Raw genomic sequence first — 17,077 nt, 5'->3', positions numbered from 1 at the left:
TGAGAATTTGAATGCAGCTAACGTTGCGTCGACGTGTGCAATACCGTTGCGTTGCAGCGGAACGCAACATCCAATCACAATGAAATTCCACATGATGCATGAACAACACGTGATGCACGTGCACACAGAAGCTAAACTGTGTCCACCTATTGGAGAACTCACAATCACTAATGCAGTTGAGGTGAACACACGCTGAAAAATGCCTCCGAGGCAATATCTCAATGGACAGACAAAATGGAGAATTGTGGGTATGATAGAGGGGGGAGCACCACTGTGCCAAGTTGCCCGAATGTTGGGTAAATCAAAAAGTGTAATTCACGCCTGTGGGACAAGTACTGTCAAATGGGTGGGGTTGCAATGAGGCCTGAGCGTGGTACATTAATGGCCCTACGCAACAGATTCAAATCAGCACCTGCTATCAATAAGGAATTCCGTACAATAACTGGACGACGAATTCCCGTATCAACCGTTAAGAACCAACTCTATCAAGCCCCTCTGAAAGCAAGGCGGTCTGTGAAGGGTGTCACCATCACAGCTCACCATATGCACCAAAGATTGGTCTGGGCTAGGGAGCATCAGGGACGGGCTTTGAGCCATTGGCGTTACATCATGTTCTCGGATGTGTCAAGGTTTTGCCTCCGGTTCCAAACGGCAGAATTACCCGTGAAGGTCCGGGTTAGAATATTGATCTTCAGTAACCCATGCTTGTCGTAAGAGGCGACTAACGGGATCGGGTGGTCAGGCTCGCTGACTTGGTTGACACATGTCATCGGTTCCCAATTGCGCAGATCGATGCTCATGCTGTTGATCACTGGATTGTCTGGTCCAGACTCGATTATTTACAGACCGTCACCATATAGCTGGAATATTGCTGAGTGCGGCGTAAAACTAAACTCACTCACTCACAGACGGCAGAAAACGTCGTTGGCGACGTAGCGGTGAGCGGTATGCCAGAGCGGCAATTATTCACCATGATCGGTATGGGGGCGGTAGTGTCATGGTGTGGGGTACTATTACACATGGCAGGCGATCGGATCTGGTCATCGTTAATGGACAATTGACTGGTCAGCGATATGTTGACGAAATATTGCGTCTTGTTGTGGCCCCACTGGTTAGAATTATTGGCAGGAAGTTTGAATTCCAAGATGATAATGCCAGACCACATCGGGCCCAAGTCGTCACGCTTATCTCCAACGAGAGGGCATACAGACATTGGACTGACCCTCAGAGTCCCCAGATATGTCCCCAGTTGAGCATCTGTAGGACGTTCTCGGCCGGAAGGTGTAGCCTACGCAAGGGACCCCGCACCCAGCTTGGGGTAGCTCTTCAGGCGGAATGGCGGGCAATACCACGGGCAACCATCCGGAGGTTAATCAACAGAACGCCATCAAGGTGTCGTGTACGTGTCGTCCAACATGGTGGACAAACCAGATATTGAACTTCACGCCCGAAATTGATTTTGTGGACATTAAGAGCAATTACACATTCACTGTCATTTCATCAGTTCCCTTATTTTTTGTCGGTACAGTACATATGCTTCTTATAAACAGTTAACCCATAAAGGTCCGGGTTAGAATATTGATCTTCAGTAACCCATGCTGAATGCGGCGTTAAACAACAAAAAAAATACCATACTGTTTAAAGCAGGGTTAAACCAAACGCACTCACTCATGCATGTCGTAGAGGCGACTAACGGGATCGTGTGGTCAGGCTCGCTGGCTTGGTTGACACATGTCATCGTATCCGAAATCCGCAGATCGATGGTCATGCTGATCACTGGATTGTCTGGTCCAGACTTGATTATTTACAGACCGCCGCCATATAGCTGGAATATTGCTGAGTGCGGCGTAAAACTAAACTCACTCTCTCATAAGAAGTTATGTACAGACTGACTTTAGAAACATGAACGAATCAGGTGATCATTTTGCGTTCTTTCTGTTTTACGTATAACTCATTACTCCATTGTTAAGACTGCTACAAACGTGAAGGCCATAATAACTACAGTAATAGGAAAAAGGTGAACCTTATATTAAGATCTTTTGACTAGTATATCATACTTAAGAATTGACTTCAGTTTTAATTTTACGCTGTACCCTATAGGGTACCTAACCTGTTAAAGCGTTCGACCGTCTCACTGAAGACTTAGGTTCGATTCCCCACAAGGGTACAATATGTAATGACCATTTCTGATGTACCCCGCCGTGATATTGCTGGAATATTGCTAGCATGTTGCTAAAAGATGGGCGAAACCTTACTCGCTCGCTCCCTCACGCAAGAGCCGTGCACAGGTGTAAACTCTTTTCGCACGTCTAAGATGACCAGCGAGTTAACGTTTCGCGAACACCTGGTGTCATCACGGATTTTCAGTGATAAACTCGCATCATTTTTCACCACTGTATTGTACAGATAATCGTACCTGATGGTTCTCATTATTTGTTAGCCATGTTCTGAACGATTAAACAGAGAACGCTACATGTGTTGTGATTATGGGCCTTGGTTCATGGACTTCCACCAACATAGTATATCTCTGGTGTCCCTCAACTTTCATTCCTCTTCCTCCAATTCCAGCTGACTCTGGCCCAGGCTGAGAGGAGAAACATGGACAAGCTGTACCATCGCATGACCGTCAAGGAACTGACAGACTCGATTCCCGGGGTAAGTCCAGAGATGTAGTGAATGGATATCAGAGAAAACAAATGTATGGATATCAGAGAAATAATGAATGGATATCAGAGAAAACAAATGTATGGATATCAGAGAAATAATGAATGGATATCAGAGAAAACAAATGTATGGATATCAGAGAAATATTGAATGGATATCAGAGAAATAATGAATGGATATCAGAGAAATAATGAATGGATATCAGAGAAAACAAATGTATGGATATCAGAGAAATAATGAATGGATATCAGAGAAAACAAATGTATGGATATCAGAGAAATAATGAATGGATATCAGAGAAATAATGAATGGATATCAGAGAAATAATGAATGGATATCAGAGAAAACAAATGTATGGATATCAGAGAAATAATGAATGGATATCAGAGAAAACAAATGTATGGATATCAGAGAAATATTGAATGGATATCAGAGAAATAATGAATGGATATCAGAGAAATAATGAATGGATATCAGAGAAAACAAATGTATGGATATCAGAGAAATAATGAATGGATATCAGAGAAAACAAATGTATGGATATCAGAGAAATCAAATGTATGGATATCAGAGAAATAATGAATGGATATCAGAGAAATAATGAATGGATATCAGATCATTAATGCAATATAAGGATATCAGAAAAGTAATCGTAGGTATCTCCCTTGATGATATCCAGAAAAACATCTGTGATGTCACTCAAACACTCCTAGGCCTAGTGTTTACTTGTTCGCTGACACCATAGACTGGCTTGACTGCTCACATCAATACAATGTGTTTAACCCGTGTATGAAACCCATTTCAGGTGTCTCATTCACTCACTCACTCACCCACCTACTCATTCACTCACTCACTCACATACCCACCCGCCCACTCAACCACCGACCCACCCACCTACCCACACTCACTCACTCACCCAACCCACCCACTCACTCACTCTTGTCTGTTTACATTCAGTTTGACTGGCTACGGTATCTGAAGGGCATGTTCGGTCCCTTCAACCACACCATCACAGACTCCGAGCAAGTCGTCGTGTACACGCCCGACTACATCAGGAACATGCTTCAAGTCATCCAGAAGACGTCAGACAAGTGAGTTATCATTGCCCTCATTATATTACCTGGTGATATGCAGTGTGCGAAATAGTTTCCATATTTTGCTAGTTTCCATATTTCGGGCTAGCTATGCCTGAAAGTTACTAGCCAACAACATAATTCTCTAGCCCGAAATTTGAATGTAGACACGGGTTTCATCACGGCCATTATCTTGCATGATTTAAAAGTGTATTATAACTTCTTCTTTTATTCTGTGGAGGCGACGTTTCGACATAGATTCTAAAGTCGTTGTCAAGCAAGTGTACACAGAATAAAAGAAGTTGTATATCCATAATAATTGTCATTATTCTTCATCAACTCAGCTTTTAAAATGCCCATCAAAGAAGTATAACTTATCAAGTCGGAGAGAGTGATATATTTACAAAATGGCCCCATAAAAATTCAGTATAGCCAGTCGGGCCAGTGACTGTGGAGATTTACTTGCCCGACTGGATTTTTACAAGCCACGGGCTAGTGGGCCAGTGCCTATTTCGCACACTGGTGACATGTGTCTTAAGCTACATATATCGCTGTGAAGTTGCACTCCTTTGCCGCAGCAGGATCTGCTGGTTATTTGTCCCTGATTTAATTAAGACCATTCGTTTGTCAACACCTTAAACCTGCTCTTTTGTTTCGACAAAATGGTATGAACGTTTTGGTCTAGGCTTGCTCCAAGGCTGTACTGAGTGCCAAGCCCATGGATGTATGTTAATTCTGTCCTTTAAAGAGGCAAGTCTAGATAAGCGGACAGTACAAGGACCTCAGTCTGTTATTACGTATTACTGTTATTTTTATAGAAATTATCATTTACTATCATAACTATTAATTATTACCTTAGAAGACCGCCTCTGTGGTGTGGTGGTTAGAGCGTCCGCCTGGAGAGCGGAAGGTCGTGGGTTCGATCTTCGACCGCGTCATACCAAAAGACGTTAAAATATGGTACTTGTTGGTCCCTGCCTGGCGCTCGGCATTAATGGGTACAACAAGGACTGGTCGGCTCGGAGTCAGTATAATGTGTCTGAGTGGGGTATTCATGCTTCACTGTGGCATGGTATCTCAGTGGACTAGCACTATAAAACCAGCTTAAGTCTGGGCTAGTACAAGCAGCCGCACCTACACATACACACGCATGCACGTCGTCATATGAGCGAAATATTCTCGAGTACGACGTAAAATCCAATTTCACCTCACCTCACCTATTACCTTAGAAACTTGTGCAAGTCTAGGTTTAGACATGCGCCTTTACTTCTTTTTCGGGCCCTTCCCCAACATCCAGCCCTTGTCCCACCCTCACCGTAGCCCCACCCTCCCTGCAGTGTCTCTGTATTAGCTTCTTCATGTAATGGTCTTGTAACAATGTCCCACACAGGACGGTGGTCAATTACATGATGTGGCGGATCATGATGAACCGAGTCAACAACCTGGACGAGCGGATCCGTGACAGCCAGAGGGACTACAACAAGGTGAGTGTTCACTGCACTGTCGTCACAGATGCCGGGGGTCACCACAGCCCTGTGACGGTGAGGAGGGTTGGGGAGCACGTACATGACGATGTACAGACATTGCCTGACTGACAAGAGCGAAATGAGAACCAATGGAAGCGCTCGGAAAATCACCACCGGAATTTAAACAATAACGTCACGTGAACAACGTTTCAGACATATTGAGACTAGAATATTTATCGTTGTTATTATATGAATACATGGCAAAGGGAAATAAAATAACCATAACATTTGACATAAAGTGATGACGATGTTGACAGGATTTGAATTGAATTAATACAGGTAATGGCGATCGGTGAGGCACAACCAGTGGAGAGAATTTGGTAGATATGCTTCTGTGTGCGTGCGTGCGTGCGTGCGTGCGTGCGTGCGTGCGTGCGTGCGTGGTTGTATGTGTGCACTAATAGGTGGAATATTCCGCGTTACTCATTTGAATCGCCTCCTGAGTTGCATCGTTAGTACTTCACGGGATTGTACTGTTTGTAACATTTTGTCATCATGGATCTCCTCAATGCATACCCCGCTTAATGCGGCATTCCTGTAAATCCAGCATCGTTTGTTTGACTTCGTGGACGTTGCAAGCGTGTATTATAGAGCAGCAAGTCTGAACAATCTGGCCACCCATGCTTGCGGACATTTAATTTTGTAATATTTAAATTGATGTGTTTTGTAAATTATGAATATGTGTAAAAATATTATGCTTTTCTTGTAGTCCCCAGAGGCACTGATTTGTTTTTAACTGCTGTGTGTAGAGCGCGGAAGTGTCGAATTCCCGGTTGTTTTCGTCTCAGTCCCTGAAAACTTTTTCTATATCTGTGATATTTTATGTTCGCATCTGTCGAAATTAATGAATCGAATCCCCAATTGCCTCGAACCCAAAGAGTTTGACACAGTACAGTTAAACTGCTTTTCATGGTATGAGTTTTTAACGAATGTAAAATGTCCTCCCGTCGCTATATGGCTGTGCAATTTAAATTTACCATGTCCTCCCGTCGCTCACTCACTCACAAGTCCCATGATTCCAGGTGATATTCGGAACCAAACGCATGCCACCAAAGTGGCGGATGTGCGTGGACTACGTCAACAACAACATGGGTGATGCCGTGGGCAGACTCTTCATCGACAACTACTTCGACAGAGAGGCCAAGCAAAATGTAAGAAATCATCTAGTAGCACTGGGGAAGGTCTTTCAAACTCAAAACATTCTTTTACTAATTTTTATTGAAAATTACAAAGATGCCTTTTTAATTGTCGTTTCCTTGACACGACTTGATAAATCTGATCATTCAAACAATTAGAGAAAACATACCGCTATCAGTATGGTAAGGAAAATTGTTGTTTTATCGTATGAAGCGCTCGTAAAATATCTGCATTGTGGTATATTATTATTGCGTCGATACTGATGTTATTGCAGGCTGTTACTATGATCCGGTACCTGAGAGAAGCCTTTGAAAACTTGCTGAGGAAGGCCACTTGGATGGACGAGCAGACCCGGAAATACGCCCTCCATAAGGTACACCTGAGTGAGAGAGCGATCAACCCACCCGATCCCACCAGTCGCCTCTTACCCCGGGCATGGGCTGCTGGAGGCCAGTTCTAATCCGCATCTTCACGGATGGAAATTACATTAGTTGTATCAAGGCGTGTGAACTACCTGTTGTCCGGACAACCGATCTGATGCAGGTCTTTAACGTGAAAACCACCAGCACCTGTAGTACATGTGTACAAAATTGGTGACACCCCACCCCTATCTCCCCAGAACAAAATGGGTGACACCCCCTCAAAATCATCGTCATCATCATCTCTTTCTCCCCCCCTTTTTTTTTTAAAAATAATAAAAGCCATAAATTATGAACGGTCCCTGTGTTGGTTTTATGGTGATTATGGTTTTACGTGGCTTTTAGTAATATTCCAGCAATATCAGAGCGGGGTACACAAAAACGGGGTACACAGAAACACGCTGTACCCATTCTCGGCGTGTCCAGCAAACGCTTTGGCCTTATGTTAGTTTAAGAGCTCTTCATTATACTGAACATTGTTCTGTTTCAGGCAGAGGCAATACTGGAGAAAATCGGTTACCCTGACAAGATGCTGAACGACACCGTTCTCAACGACGAGTATGGTGATGTAAGAAACTGAACTTTGTGTGTTTCTGTAGTATTTCTGTGACGAAATCTATGTCAACTCTTGAGTCAGGGTTACCATGGTTACCACACCAGGCAAGGCTAACAATGATTGTTTTACCACATCTTGGTATAAATGTCCACGACTGAGAAAATTTAGATAATAAAACGGGCTATTATTTCATGTCGGAATGAAAATTAAGAGCGGGAGGGAAATTGGAAACAAAGTCATAAATTCGTACAGACTTATTATATAACAACAGTTTGGAGTGTCTATCGACATTTGAGCAGGTTTAGATAAATCGCTGCTCTACACAATCTATTCCACTTGGTCTGCCGAATTCCTTTTCTGAAACGTAAAAATTGACTTCATTTTTGTTCACACTCTCGTAGTGAAAACTGTACAAAAAATACCCACTTCACGATACATTATGTTTGTTAAAATTTTTATTATATGACGGGTAGATTTCCGCTATATAATGGCTTCGCCTTGGTGAATATGACATGTCCAAGGTCGATAAATCATTGGATCAACCTCACTAGAAGTCAATAATTGTATAATATTGATATTGATATTTCTTTATATTTCCAGGTTTCTTTCAACGAGACGACCTATTTTGAGAACGTTCTGACGCTGTTGAAGGACCGCGTCAGAGATAACGCATTTTATCTGCGCCTCCTGGTGGACAGGGAAGAGTAAGGGAGACTACTCCACAGTCATGATTATGTAGCTAAGCTTGTAGTTATCAATTTCAATAATTTCAATAAATTGATTAGGCAGGACCCTGGTCAAGCATATCATGGGAGAGTGAATGCGGCAATGTTCTGAAGCCGTCAGTGTTAGATCTGCGACAGGAGGGCCTTTCATGATAGAATTCAGGAATGCTTATGAGTGAATACGCGCGTACGTGCGTGCGTGCGTGCGAGAGGGACAAAATAAGGAGATAATGAGTGAGTAAGTTGGTGTTTACGTGGCTTCGGGACAATATGTTAGTTACGTCACGGCGTGGCAGTTACCGAATTAATGCAGTCCTAAGGAACTCACTTCCAGTATGGCGCACACAAACCTAGATATATTAGCAGGGCCATATAATCCGGTGATTTGTTACTGGCGATGAATTTACGTGATGGCCTTTGTTTCAGGTGGACAACGACCCCAGCTATTGTCAACGCGTTCTACAGCCCCAACAGAAACTCCATCAGTATGTTGCAACTTCACCACCAGCCTCAGAAAATGTTTTTTCTTCTTGTTTTTGCATTGTAAAGAAATTAAATTTGAATTGAATTCATTTTAATGTGTTTTGTCACAATAACTAAAATAAATCAGTCAGGACTCAAAGCTAGGATTTTCCCTGAATCAAAGCTGTGATTATCGATAAATCGAGGTCGGGTTTATCCATGAATCAAGGAAAAGGTTATCTTTAAATCTTAGTTAGTACTAATCAAAGTTGAAATTATTTCTGAATCAAAGCGAGGACTATCCATGAATTAAGTCTCGGATCATTTATCCTGGGATCATTTATCCTGACATCCGGTGAGACAAGACAGAGGTAACCTTCCACTGTCGGAAAGTAAGACAGTTTGCTTTCTTTGTGTTCCTGGGGCGGTGGGGTAGCCTAATGGTTAAAGCGTTGGCTCGTCACGCCGAAGACCCGGGTTCGAATCCCCACATGGGTACAATGTGTGAAGCCCATTTCTGGTGTCCCCGCCGTGATGTTGCTGGAATATTGCTAAAAGCGGCGTAAAACCAAACTCAGTCAGTCTTTGTGTTCCTGTATGACCTTGCAATACGTCTCTACTTCCAGCGTTCCCAGCAGCTATTCTTCAGCCTCCCTTCTACAGCAAGGAGTACCCCATGTAAGTAACCCAGTAATACCCCCATGTACCCCGTCATACACCCATGGTTAAAACGTTCGCTCGTCACGCCAAAGACGCGGGTTCGATTCCCCACATGGGCACAATGCGTGAAGCCCATTTCTGGTGTCCCCCGCCGTGATATTGTCGGAATATTGCTAACTCACTCACTCACTCATGTTCAATTCGTGTCTGTTCCAGGTCACTTGTGTTTGGTGGGATTGGGATGGTCATTGGTCATGAAATCACGCACGGCTTTGATGACGAAGGTATTGTAGACGTTTTAAGAACGATTAAAGTGATTCATTAATGTCTCACTCACCTGAAACTGTATGTGCTGGAAATGGCAAGGGTGTGGCTTCTTAATGTCTTTATCAGAATCTTCAGGAATATGAAGTATGGTTTGTTTTGTATGTTGTTTAACGGCGCACTCAACAATATTCCCGTCTTTAAGTTCAGTGACAAACAGCATGAGCATCGACCTACGCAATTGGGATACGATGGCATGTGTCAACCAAGTCAGCAACCCTGACCACCCGATCCCGTTAGTCGCCTTTTACAACAAGCATGGGTTACTGAAGATCAATACTAACCCGGATCTTCACGGGTCTTATATGAAATATGTATTCATAAGCGTACAGTGTCTGCTGTACAGATCGTTTGTCTCTGGGACAGCTCTTGGGTCTTGTGTCAAACAACACTCCATTTGTTGCATAAGGCGTCGGAATTTGTTGCGCAGAGTTGCGCCCCTTAGAACGATTGGCGGTATGATCTTGCATGACTTCCGGTTGGCTTAGATCACGTTTCTGTGTTTTTCAGCACCATAACCTTTGCTCGTGAATTCACCAGAGTGATAGTCCTAAGTAGAGCATCACTTTGGGATTTCCCTCCACACCGTGTGATTTTGTCCTGATACTACTGTTAAGGGTGGCTTTGAACCCAACACACTCACTCACTTTGTTTGCAGGTCGCCAGTACGACATGGTGGGGAACTTCCATCAGTGGTGGACCAACTCCTCTTTGACGAAGTTCACCAGTCTGGCCAAGTGTTTAGTGGACCAGTACTCCAGCTTTTCCATCAACGGAGATCACGTGAGTACCCTCTGAAGGAATTAGGTTACCCTTGACAATTCCCGGCATGTACGCTATCCTTGAACTTCCTTGTTCTAAGGAAATAAGGAAAATCTCAGGAATTACGTCATCCTTTAAAATAACCTTCACGGTTTTAAATATGACATTATCAGTCCCTTGTGAACTTAATGGTGAGTCAATGAATGTTCAAACTAATGCTCAAAATGTTTTAACAATAGTTCCTAGTTTTCTCTGCTTTATCCTTTACGATGCCGCCTCCTTCAGTTTGATAAACATGGCATTGCAGGTGAATGGTAAGATGACTCTTGGAGAAAATATGGCGGACAATGGTGGCATCAAGGCATCCTTCGAGGTGGGTACAGCCTGTCAGATTGGTGGGTTTTCTCTGTGTAACCCTGTGGGAGGAAGGAATGCCTGGACTAAAGAACTTATGCTAGTGTCAACGCGTATATCTCGACAATGGCAGTCCTGAATCAGTTGCTTTGACCTCGTAATCATTTTCTTTGGTTTGTCGTAATAATACACATAACGATGGCTGATACAGCAGTCTTCTTGCAGGTTACGGATTGGAGCGTAAAGTGTCGAATGACATCGATATGTCATTATCTGTTTCAGGCTTACCGGAAGTGGGTGTCGGAAAATGGGGAGGAACCACCACTTCCGGGTTTGGAACTATCTCACGAGCAGCTGTTCTTCGTCAACTTTGCTCAGGTAATGGATGCTAAAATTATGGTGGTAATGTCTAGTCTACATTTCATTCATAAACAAAAATGTCCTCCATTCTTTGACCATGTTTAGATTCCAAACACTCGCTGAATTAGATCTTCTTTGAAAACGTCCACAGGGTTCAGATTGGTCAGGAACATGAATAAGAGATGAGTAAGATTTCTTTAACGTGAATGTTTTGCAGGGATGGTGTTCACTGAGCACTGATGCGGCTCTTCACAACCAGATCATCACAGACCCACACAGTCCCTCCAAATTCAGGTGAGACAGACATTTCAGCTTCATTTATCAGTGTCTTTATCAGAATCTACCGGAATATGAAATATGTTTGTTTTGTTTGTTGTTTAACGCCGCACATATTCCAGCTTTGTGATGCTGGTCCGTAAACCATCGAGTCAGGATCAGACAATCCAGTGATTGTCATAACGAGAATCGATCTATACATGCATACGATGACTAATACAGCCTGACCATCCGATCCTCATAGTTGACTGTGACTACAAGCATGGATTGCTGAAGCCATTTTAACGGGGATCTTAACGTGTGACCTGCAGCTGGTGACATGGGATCAAAGGGTGTGGTTCTGTTAGTGTGGGGGTTGCCATCCCTATCAGACTGTTGTTATCCTCTATATCCTCGTTGTCAATCTCTTTGGTCATGAAGGGCGGTGGGGTAGCCTAGTTGTTAAAGCGTTCGCTGGTCACGCTGAAGACCTGGGTTCGATTCGCCACATGCGTACAATGTGTGAAGTCCATTTCATGTGTCCCCCGCCGTGATAATGCAGGAATATTGCTAAAAGCGGCGTAAAAATAAACTCACCCTCTCACTGATGTATGTTTCTACTATGTTGCAGGGTTATCGGTACTGTGTCAAATTCGGACTACTTCAGAGATGCTTTTAAATGTACTCCCCAAACAGAGATGAATCCGGACAAGAAATGTGGCGTGTGGTGATTGGCTATGACATGGAGCAGTCTGATTGGTTGAAAGTTGACGCAATGTGATTGGTTCACATCTACATGGACATCGTGTGTTGTGAAACCTGGATATTAAAACAGAACAAACACTGTGAATGTGAACAATTCAATGGATAATTGAGATTCCATATGTGGAGTCACTATATTGACAAGTGGCATTAATGTGGATGATATGTTTCTTATATATCGAATATAAACAGTGCATCAATTTAGAATACAAGACAAGGAAACAAAGGAACAAGAAGATGACAATATGTATATTATATATACATATACTGTTGAAATTAAGTAACGGAACACATAGTTTCGCAGCAACAAAAGCTTCATATCGACATTATTAAGACTGAAAGTGAAATATATGTGGCTTATATCGCCACATAATCGGAGAGGTATATACTGACTTAACTGCCGTTCCCTTATTTTTGTTCATCAGTATATGTTGATATTATTTGGTACTATTGATGTGTCCGTTCTGATATCTTTGTAGAACATGTTATTGTCATATGTGATAATATACATGTACGTCACGTGAGTTTATTGTTGGTATAACTTGTCACTGTTTCTGTTTTTGTTTATATCTGTTGGTTATTGGTTTTATGAAAATACTTGTTTCTGGAGAATATTTCCTTTGTCTGATGCTATTCATGTTGTTCATCGGTTGGACGTGTTATTATAAGCCGAGATAAGTTCTTGTGAATATGGAAAACATTATTATAAAAATAGTGGAAAATGAAAACTGCAAAATTAATCAGCAATCCGAGTTATGGATAGAATGCATATTACCCATTGACGTCATTCTGAAAAAATGACAACAGCTCAAACAGTAAGCTGGGCCCCGTCTCGCATATGGAAAGTTAGCGCGCGCAAAGGGGGCCGGGAACCAGCTTACTCAAGCAGTTGTTTGAACGACGTTACACAAACAAGTGATGACGTAATGTAAATTTACGACATTGGTGTGACGTTGAACATACGCCATCTTCTGCGTAGACTGGCATTCTGTCTCAGCGGCTGCTTAAGGGCAAAACCAACCACTCAATCTTCAGCGAAATATATCTTTGTAGGTCTGACATTTCGGGCGTATATTTTTAGCGACATGACAAAAAGTAAGATTGGATGATCTCCATTGTCAATAAATAATAAAGTCCACTCCCCTGATGGTGTCTATTCTCTAATTATTCAATGCATTTCGCGGGTTCAGGTACTCTAGGAGTACTCTTGTATCCAATAATCTAGTTTCAAAATATACAGCCTTGTGGTGTATATATTACGTTTATTAACGTTTTGTTCAGTAGATACGGTGTGCTTTTGCTTTTGTAGAGGACTTCTATAGTATACTTGGACTGAGACTTATGTATTTGTTTGTCTGGACTAGATCATAATCTTACGTATGAATGAGCTAAGACCAAACAGCCCAGGGAGCAATTAACATTGGTTTATATTTTGCCAGTAATGATAATAATAATCGCCAGAATGTATGGTCCTTGCCCTAAGCCCGACATGCATGTGGTTGTTAACGAAGGGGCGTAAAATAACCTTTCACCACCCTCAGTTATCCAGTGCACTCTCTATCCATTCTGTTGTTATAAATGCCCTGGACCTGTTTGCGATCACACCTTTGTTTTGAGTCATATTCAAATGACACGGTGGCGGTGGGGTAGCCTAGTGGTTAAAGTGTTCGCTCGTCACGCAGAAGACCCGGGTTCGATTCCCCACATGGGCACAATGTGTGAAGCCCACATCTGGTGTCACCCGCCGTGATATTTGCTGGAATGTTGCTAAAAGCGGCGTAAAACTAAAGCTCAGTCAGTCAATCAAATGAGACGATGCTAAAAATAGCCGTCCAATCAAATAACTCCAACAAGCGAGAGAGATTCTATGTGAAGTTGAAAGAGATGTGAGCTCCCGAACGATTTTCATGGAACGCTGTTATAGAATGGAGATACATTTCACTGGATACCCGAGGGTGCACTTTGCTTTCAACTTGAAATATAACTAAATTTAGTTAGCTCCATGACACTATCGAAAACTGTTCGAATAGCATTTCTAAACAAGGAGGCCAGCGACCAGTACCTAAAGGCTGGTAGGCCCAGTGGTTATGATTTGATGTGAAGCCGCTTTTAGCAATATTCCAGCAATATCACCGCGGGGGACACCAGGAATGGGCTTCACACATTGTACCCATGTGGGGAATCGAACCCAGGTCGACGTTTTAACCACTGTTCTACCCCTATACCTCAATATGATGGGGGCGTTGTGATAGCCTAGTGGTTAAAGCGTTCGCTCATCACACAGAAGACCCGGGTTCGATTCCCCACATGGGTACTATGTGTTAAGCTCGTTTCTAGAGTAACCCGCCGTAATATTGCTGGAACATTGCTAACAGTGGCGTAAAACCACACTCACTCACCCCCTAAGAATGACGACAACGAATGCAAACTGTTGCTATGACGACGTGGTACACCCCCTGTTCGTAGAAATTTATCAAAACGTTACACTCTAGTTTGGTACATGTAAGATAATACAATGACATAACTCTGTGTTGTATCTGTGTTGATGTCTGTACATAATCTGTGTTGATCAGCAGACTTACTTTACAGGTTCAGTGTTCTTTACAAGGGATATAGACGTAAAGAACGCTACAGGTGTTTGTACGGAATAAACTGTCGTATCGTACAGGATGTGTTATGTTCTCTGACATCATGAGCAGTAAATTACGCATACACAGAACATGCTTATAACGAACTGGACTCGTGAAGATCCGGGTTAGAGTGAGTGAGTGAGTTTGGTTTTACGCCGCTTTTAGCAATATTCCAGCAATATAACGGCGGGGGACACCAGAAATGAGCTTCACACAATGTATCCATGTGAGGATTCGAACCCGGGTCTTTGGCGTGACGAGCGAACGCTTTAACCACTAGGCTACCCCACCGCCCCGATCCGGGTTAGAATTGGTCTTCAGTAACCCATGCTTGTCGGAAGAGGCGACTAACGGGATCGGGTGGTCAGGTTCGCTGACTTGGTTGACACATGTCATCGTATTCCAACAGCGTAGATCGATGCCATGTTGTTAATCACTTGATTGTCTGGTCTAGATCGATTATTTACAGACCGCCGCCGTATAGCTTGAGTATTACTGAGTGCGGCGTAAAACAACAAACGAACATAACGAACTGACGAACTAAAATAAGTGAAACTTTATGTTTCGGATGTATATTTTAGTCGAAATACGAATAACCAACTACGGTTATATCGAACTGGAATAGGTGGTTCCTTTGTCTTCGTTATAGCCGAAGTTTACTGTAGCCTAACCTCCTTTGATGTTCTGCTGCCTGTTCCATAAAGCGATCTTAGCTCTACGACAATCGTAAGCCTTTGTTAACGTATTGGAGTTACGATCTCCTTAGCGCTATGATCGCTTTGTGAAACCGTGCCCTGCATGGTCCTGTACTTTTTTCTTTGAGGGACTTCTAGGGTCCCTCCTTTCTATGAGTGAGTGAGTAAGTTTAGTTTTACGCCGCACTCAGCAATGTCCCAGCTATATGGCGGCGGTCTGTACATAATCGAGTCAGGACCAGACAATCCAGTGAGCAAAAGCATGAGCATCGATCTACTCAACTGGGAACCGATGACATGTGTGAACCAAGTCAGCGACCCTGACCACCCGATCCCGTTAGTCGCCTTTTACGACAAGCATGGGTTACTGAAGATCAATTCTAACCCGGATCTTCACGGGTCCCTCCTTTCTATGACCACGGGCCAGAAAACGCCCCGTGTAGTTAATGAACGTCTCATATTAAATTCGGGAATATTGAGCAGAACAGGTCCAAAGTACCTGATGAATGTATCGTTTTGTTTATGTATACGAGACACAACAGGTCCCCTTTACACCGTGCTTGTCTCCTTTTGTGGAATTAAGTGCACGACAAGTCAGGAAAAAAACCATCGCATTCTTTAAACAAGAAAATAAAATTCTGTTACAAATTCCACTCACTGAGGCAAACCAAAGCACATCTATGACCAAAGCAAATTGATTTATTTGTTTGTTGCAATCACAACTGAGTGTGGGTGATTTTAGTTTTACGCCGCTTTTAGCAATATTCCAGCAAATATCACGGCGGGGACACCGGCAATGGGCTTCAGACATTGTACCCACGTGGCGAGTCGAACCCGGGTCCTCTGCGTGACGAGCGAACGCTTTAACCACTAGGCCACGACCCCGCTGAATCTGCAATCACCACGACCATATGATATTTATATCAAACCGTTTAGTAGCTAAGGGTCAAAGATTGGACCTGACTACACCTGACCTTTTTTTCAGAAAACAAATCATTTTGACCTCAAATGAACGATTACACTCAAAAGTAAAATAAGAATATTACCGGCCGATCTGTATTCCGACGGACTAAGTCATTTAAATTTGCTAAAAAGTGTTAATAGTTTATGTTGATATATCAACGAAAGGCCTTGTCAGGAAGATGATTTTGCAAAAAGGAACTTACAGTTTTCGTCTGGAAACCGTCCATTGGTCATTTCCAAAAATCCCAAATATGATGCTCAACTTGGACTTAACTTCTCTGGTGAAACCCACAAGCACGGGTTATGGAGCTGAAACACACAGAAACTTGATCAAAGCCAACCGGAAGTCATGCTAGATCATACCGCCAGTCGTTATAAGGGACCATTCATAATTTATGGCTTTTTTTTTTTTCTTTTTTTTCTTTTTTGGGGTGGGGAGGAGTGATGTTTTTAGCGGGGCCACCCATTTTATTCTGGGGATGTAAGGGGATCAGCAATTTTGTACACATGCACTTGGGGTGGGGGCAGCAATTTTGTACATCAAAATATTTTAAAATTATGCTTAAAACTTAGGGGTAATTGATTTTGTGCATGACAAGCAGGAGGGTCACTTACTTTGTACATAAACTTTAGGGGGTGTCATTCACATTGTACATGCTTCTCCATAAAAATCATATCACACACACACACACACACACACACACACACACACACACACACACACACACTAGCCATAAATTATGAACGGTC

General features: G+C 42.8%; 1 protein-coding gene across 3 annotated transcripts in view; it reads left to right on the top strand.

Moving 5' to 3' along the window:
• LOC124280347 (endothelin-converting enzyme 2-like) overlaps positions 1-14,704 on the top strand; it is a 61,217-nt gene extending 46,513 nt beyond the window's left edge. For all 3 annotated transcript variants that reach the window (XM_046716252.1, XM_046716251.1, XM_046716253.1), the window contains 15 exons: positions 2,569-2,655; positions 3,622-3,755; positions 5,128-5,221; positions 6,286-6,414; positions 6,675-6,773; positions 7,310-7,387; positions 7,976-8,079; positions 8,527-8,585; positions 9,189-9,240; positions 9,439-9,506; positions 10,205-10,329; positions 10,616-10,681; positions 10,945-11,040; positions 11,240-11,316; positions 11,909-14,704. In XM_046716252.1, the coding sequence (XP_046572208.1) occupies positions 2,569-2,655; positions 3,622-3,755; positions 5,128-5,221; positions 6,286-6,414; positions 6,675-6,773; positions 7,310-7,387; positions 7,976-8,079; positions 8,527-8,585; positions 9,189-9,240; positions 9,439-9,506; positions 10,205-10,329; positions 10,616-10,681; positions 10,945-11,040; positions 11,240-11,316; positions 11,909-12,008 (1,368 nt within the window). In that variant the 3' untranslated portion in view covers positions 12,009-14,704. The remainder of the gene's footprint in view (positions 1-2,568; positions 2,656-3,621; positions 3,756-5,127; positions 5,222-6,285; positions 6,415-6,674; positions 6,774-7,309; positions 7,388-7,975; positions 8,080-8,526; positions 8,586-9,188; positions 9,241-9,438; positions 9,507-10,204; positions 10,330-10,615; positions 10,682-10,944; positions 11,041-11,239; positions 11,317-11,908) is intronic.
• The last annotated feature ends 2,373 nt before the right edge of the window (positions 14,705-17,077 follow it).

The sequence above is a fragment of the Haliotis rubra genome, unplaced genomic scaffold (assembly GCF_003918875.1).
Source record: "Haliotis rubra isolate DU_JTF1 unplaced genomic scaffold, ASM391887v1 Scf265, whole genome shotgun sequence".
Lineage (NCBI taxonomy): Eukaryota > Metazoa > Mollusca > Gastropoda > Lepetellida > Haliotidae > Haliotis > Haliotis rubra.
This window is presented reverse-complemented; position numbering and strand designations above follow the sequence as displayed.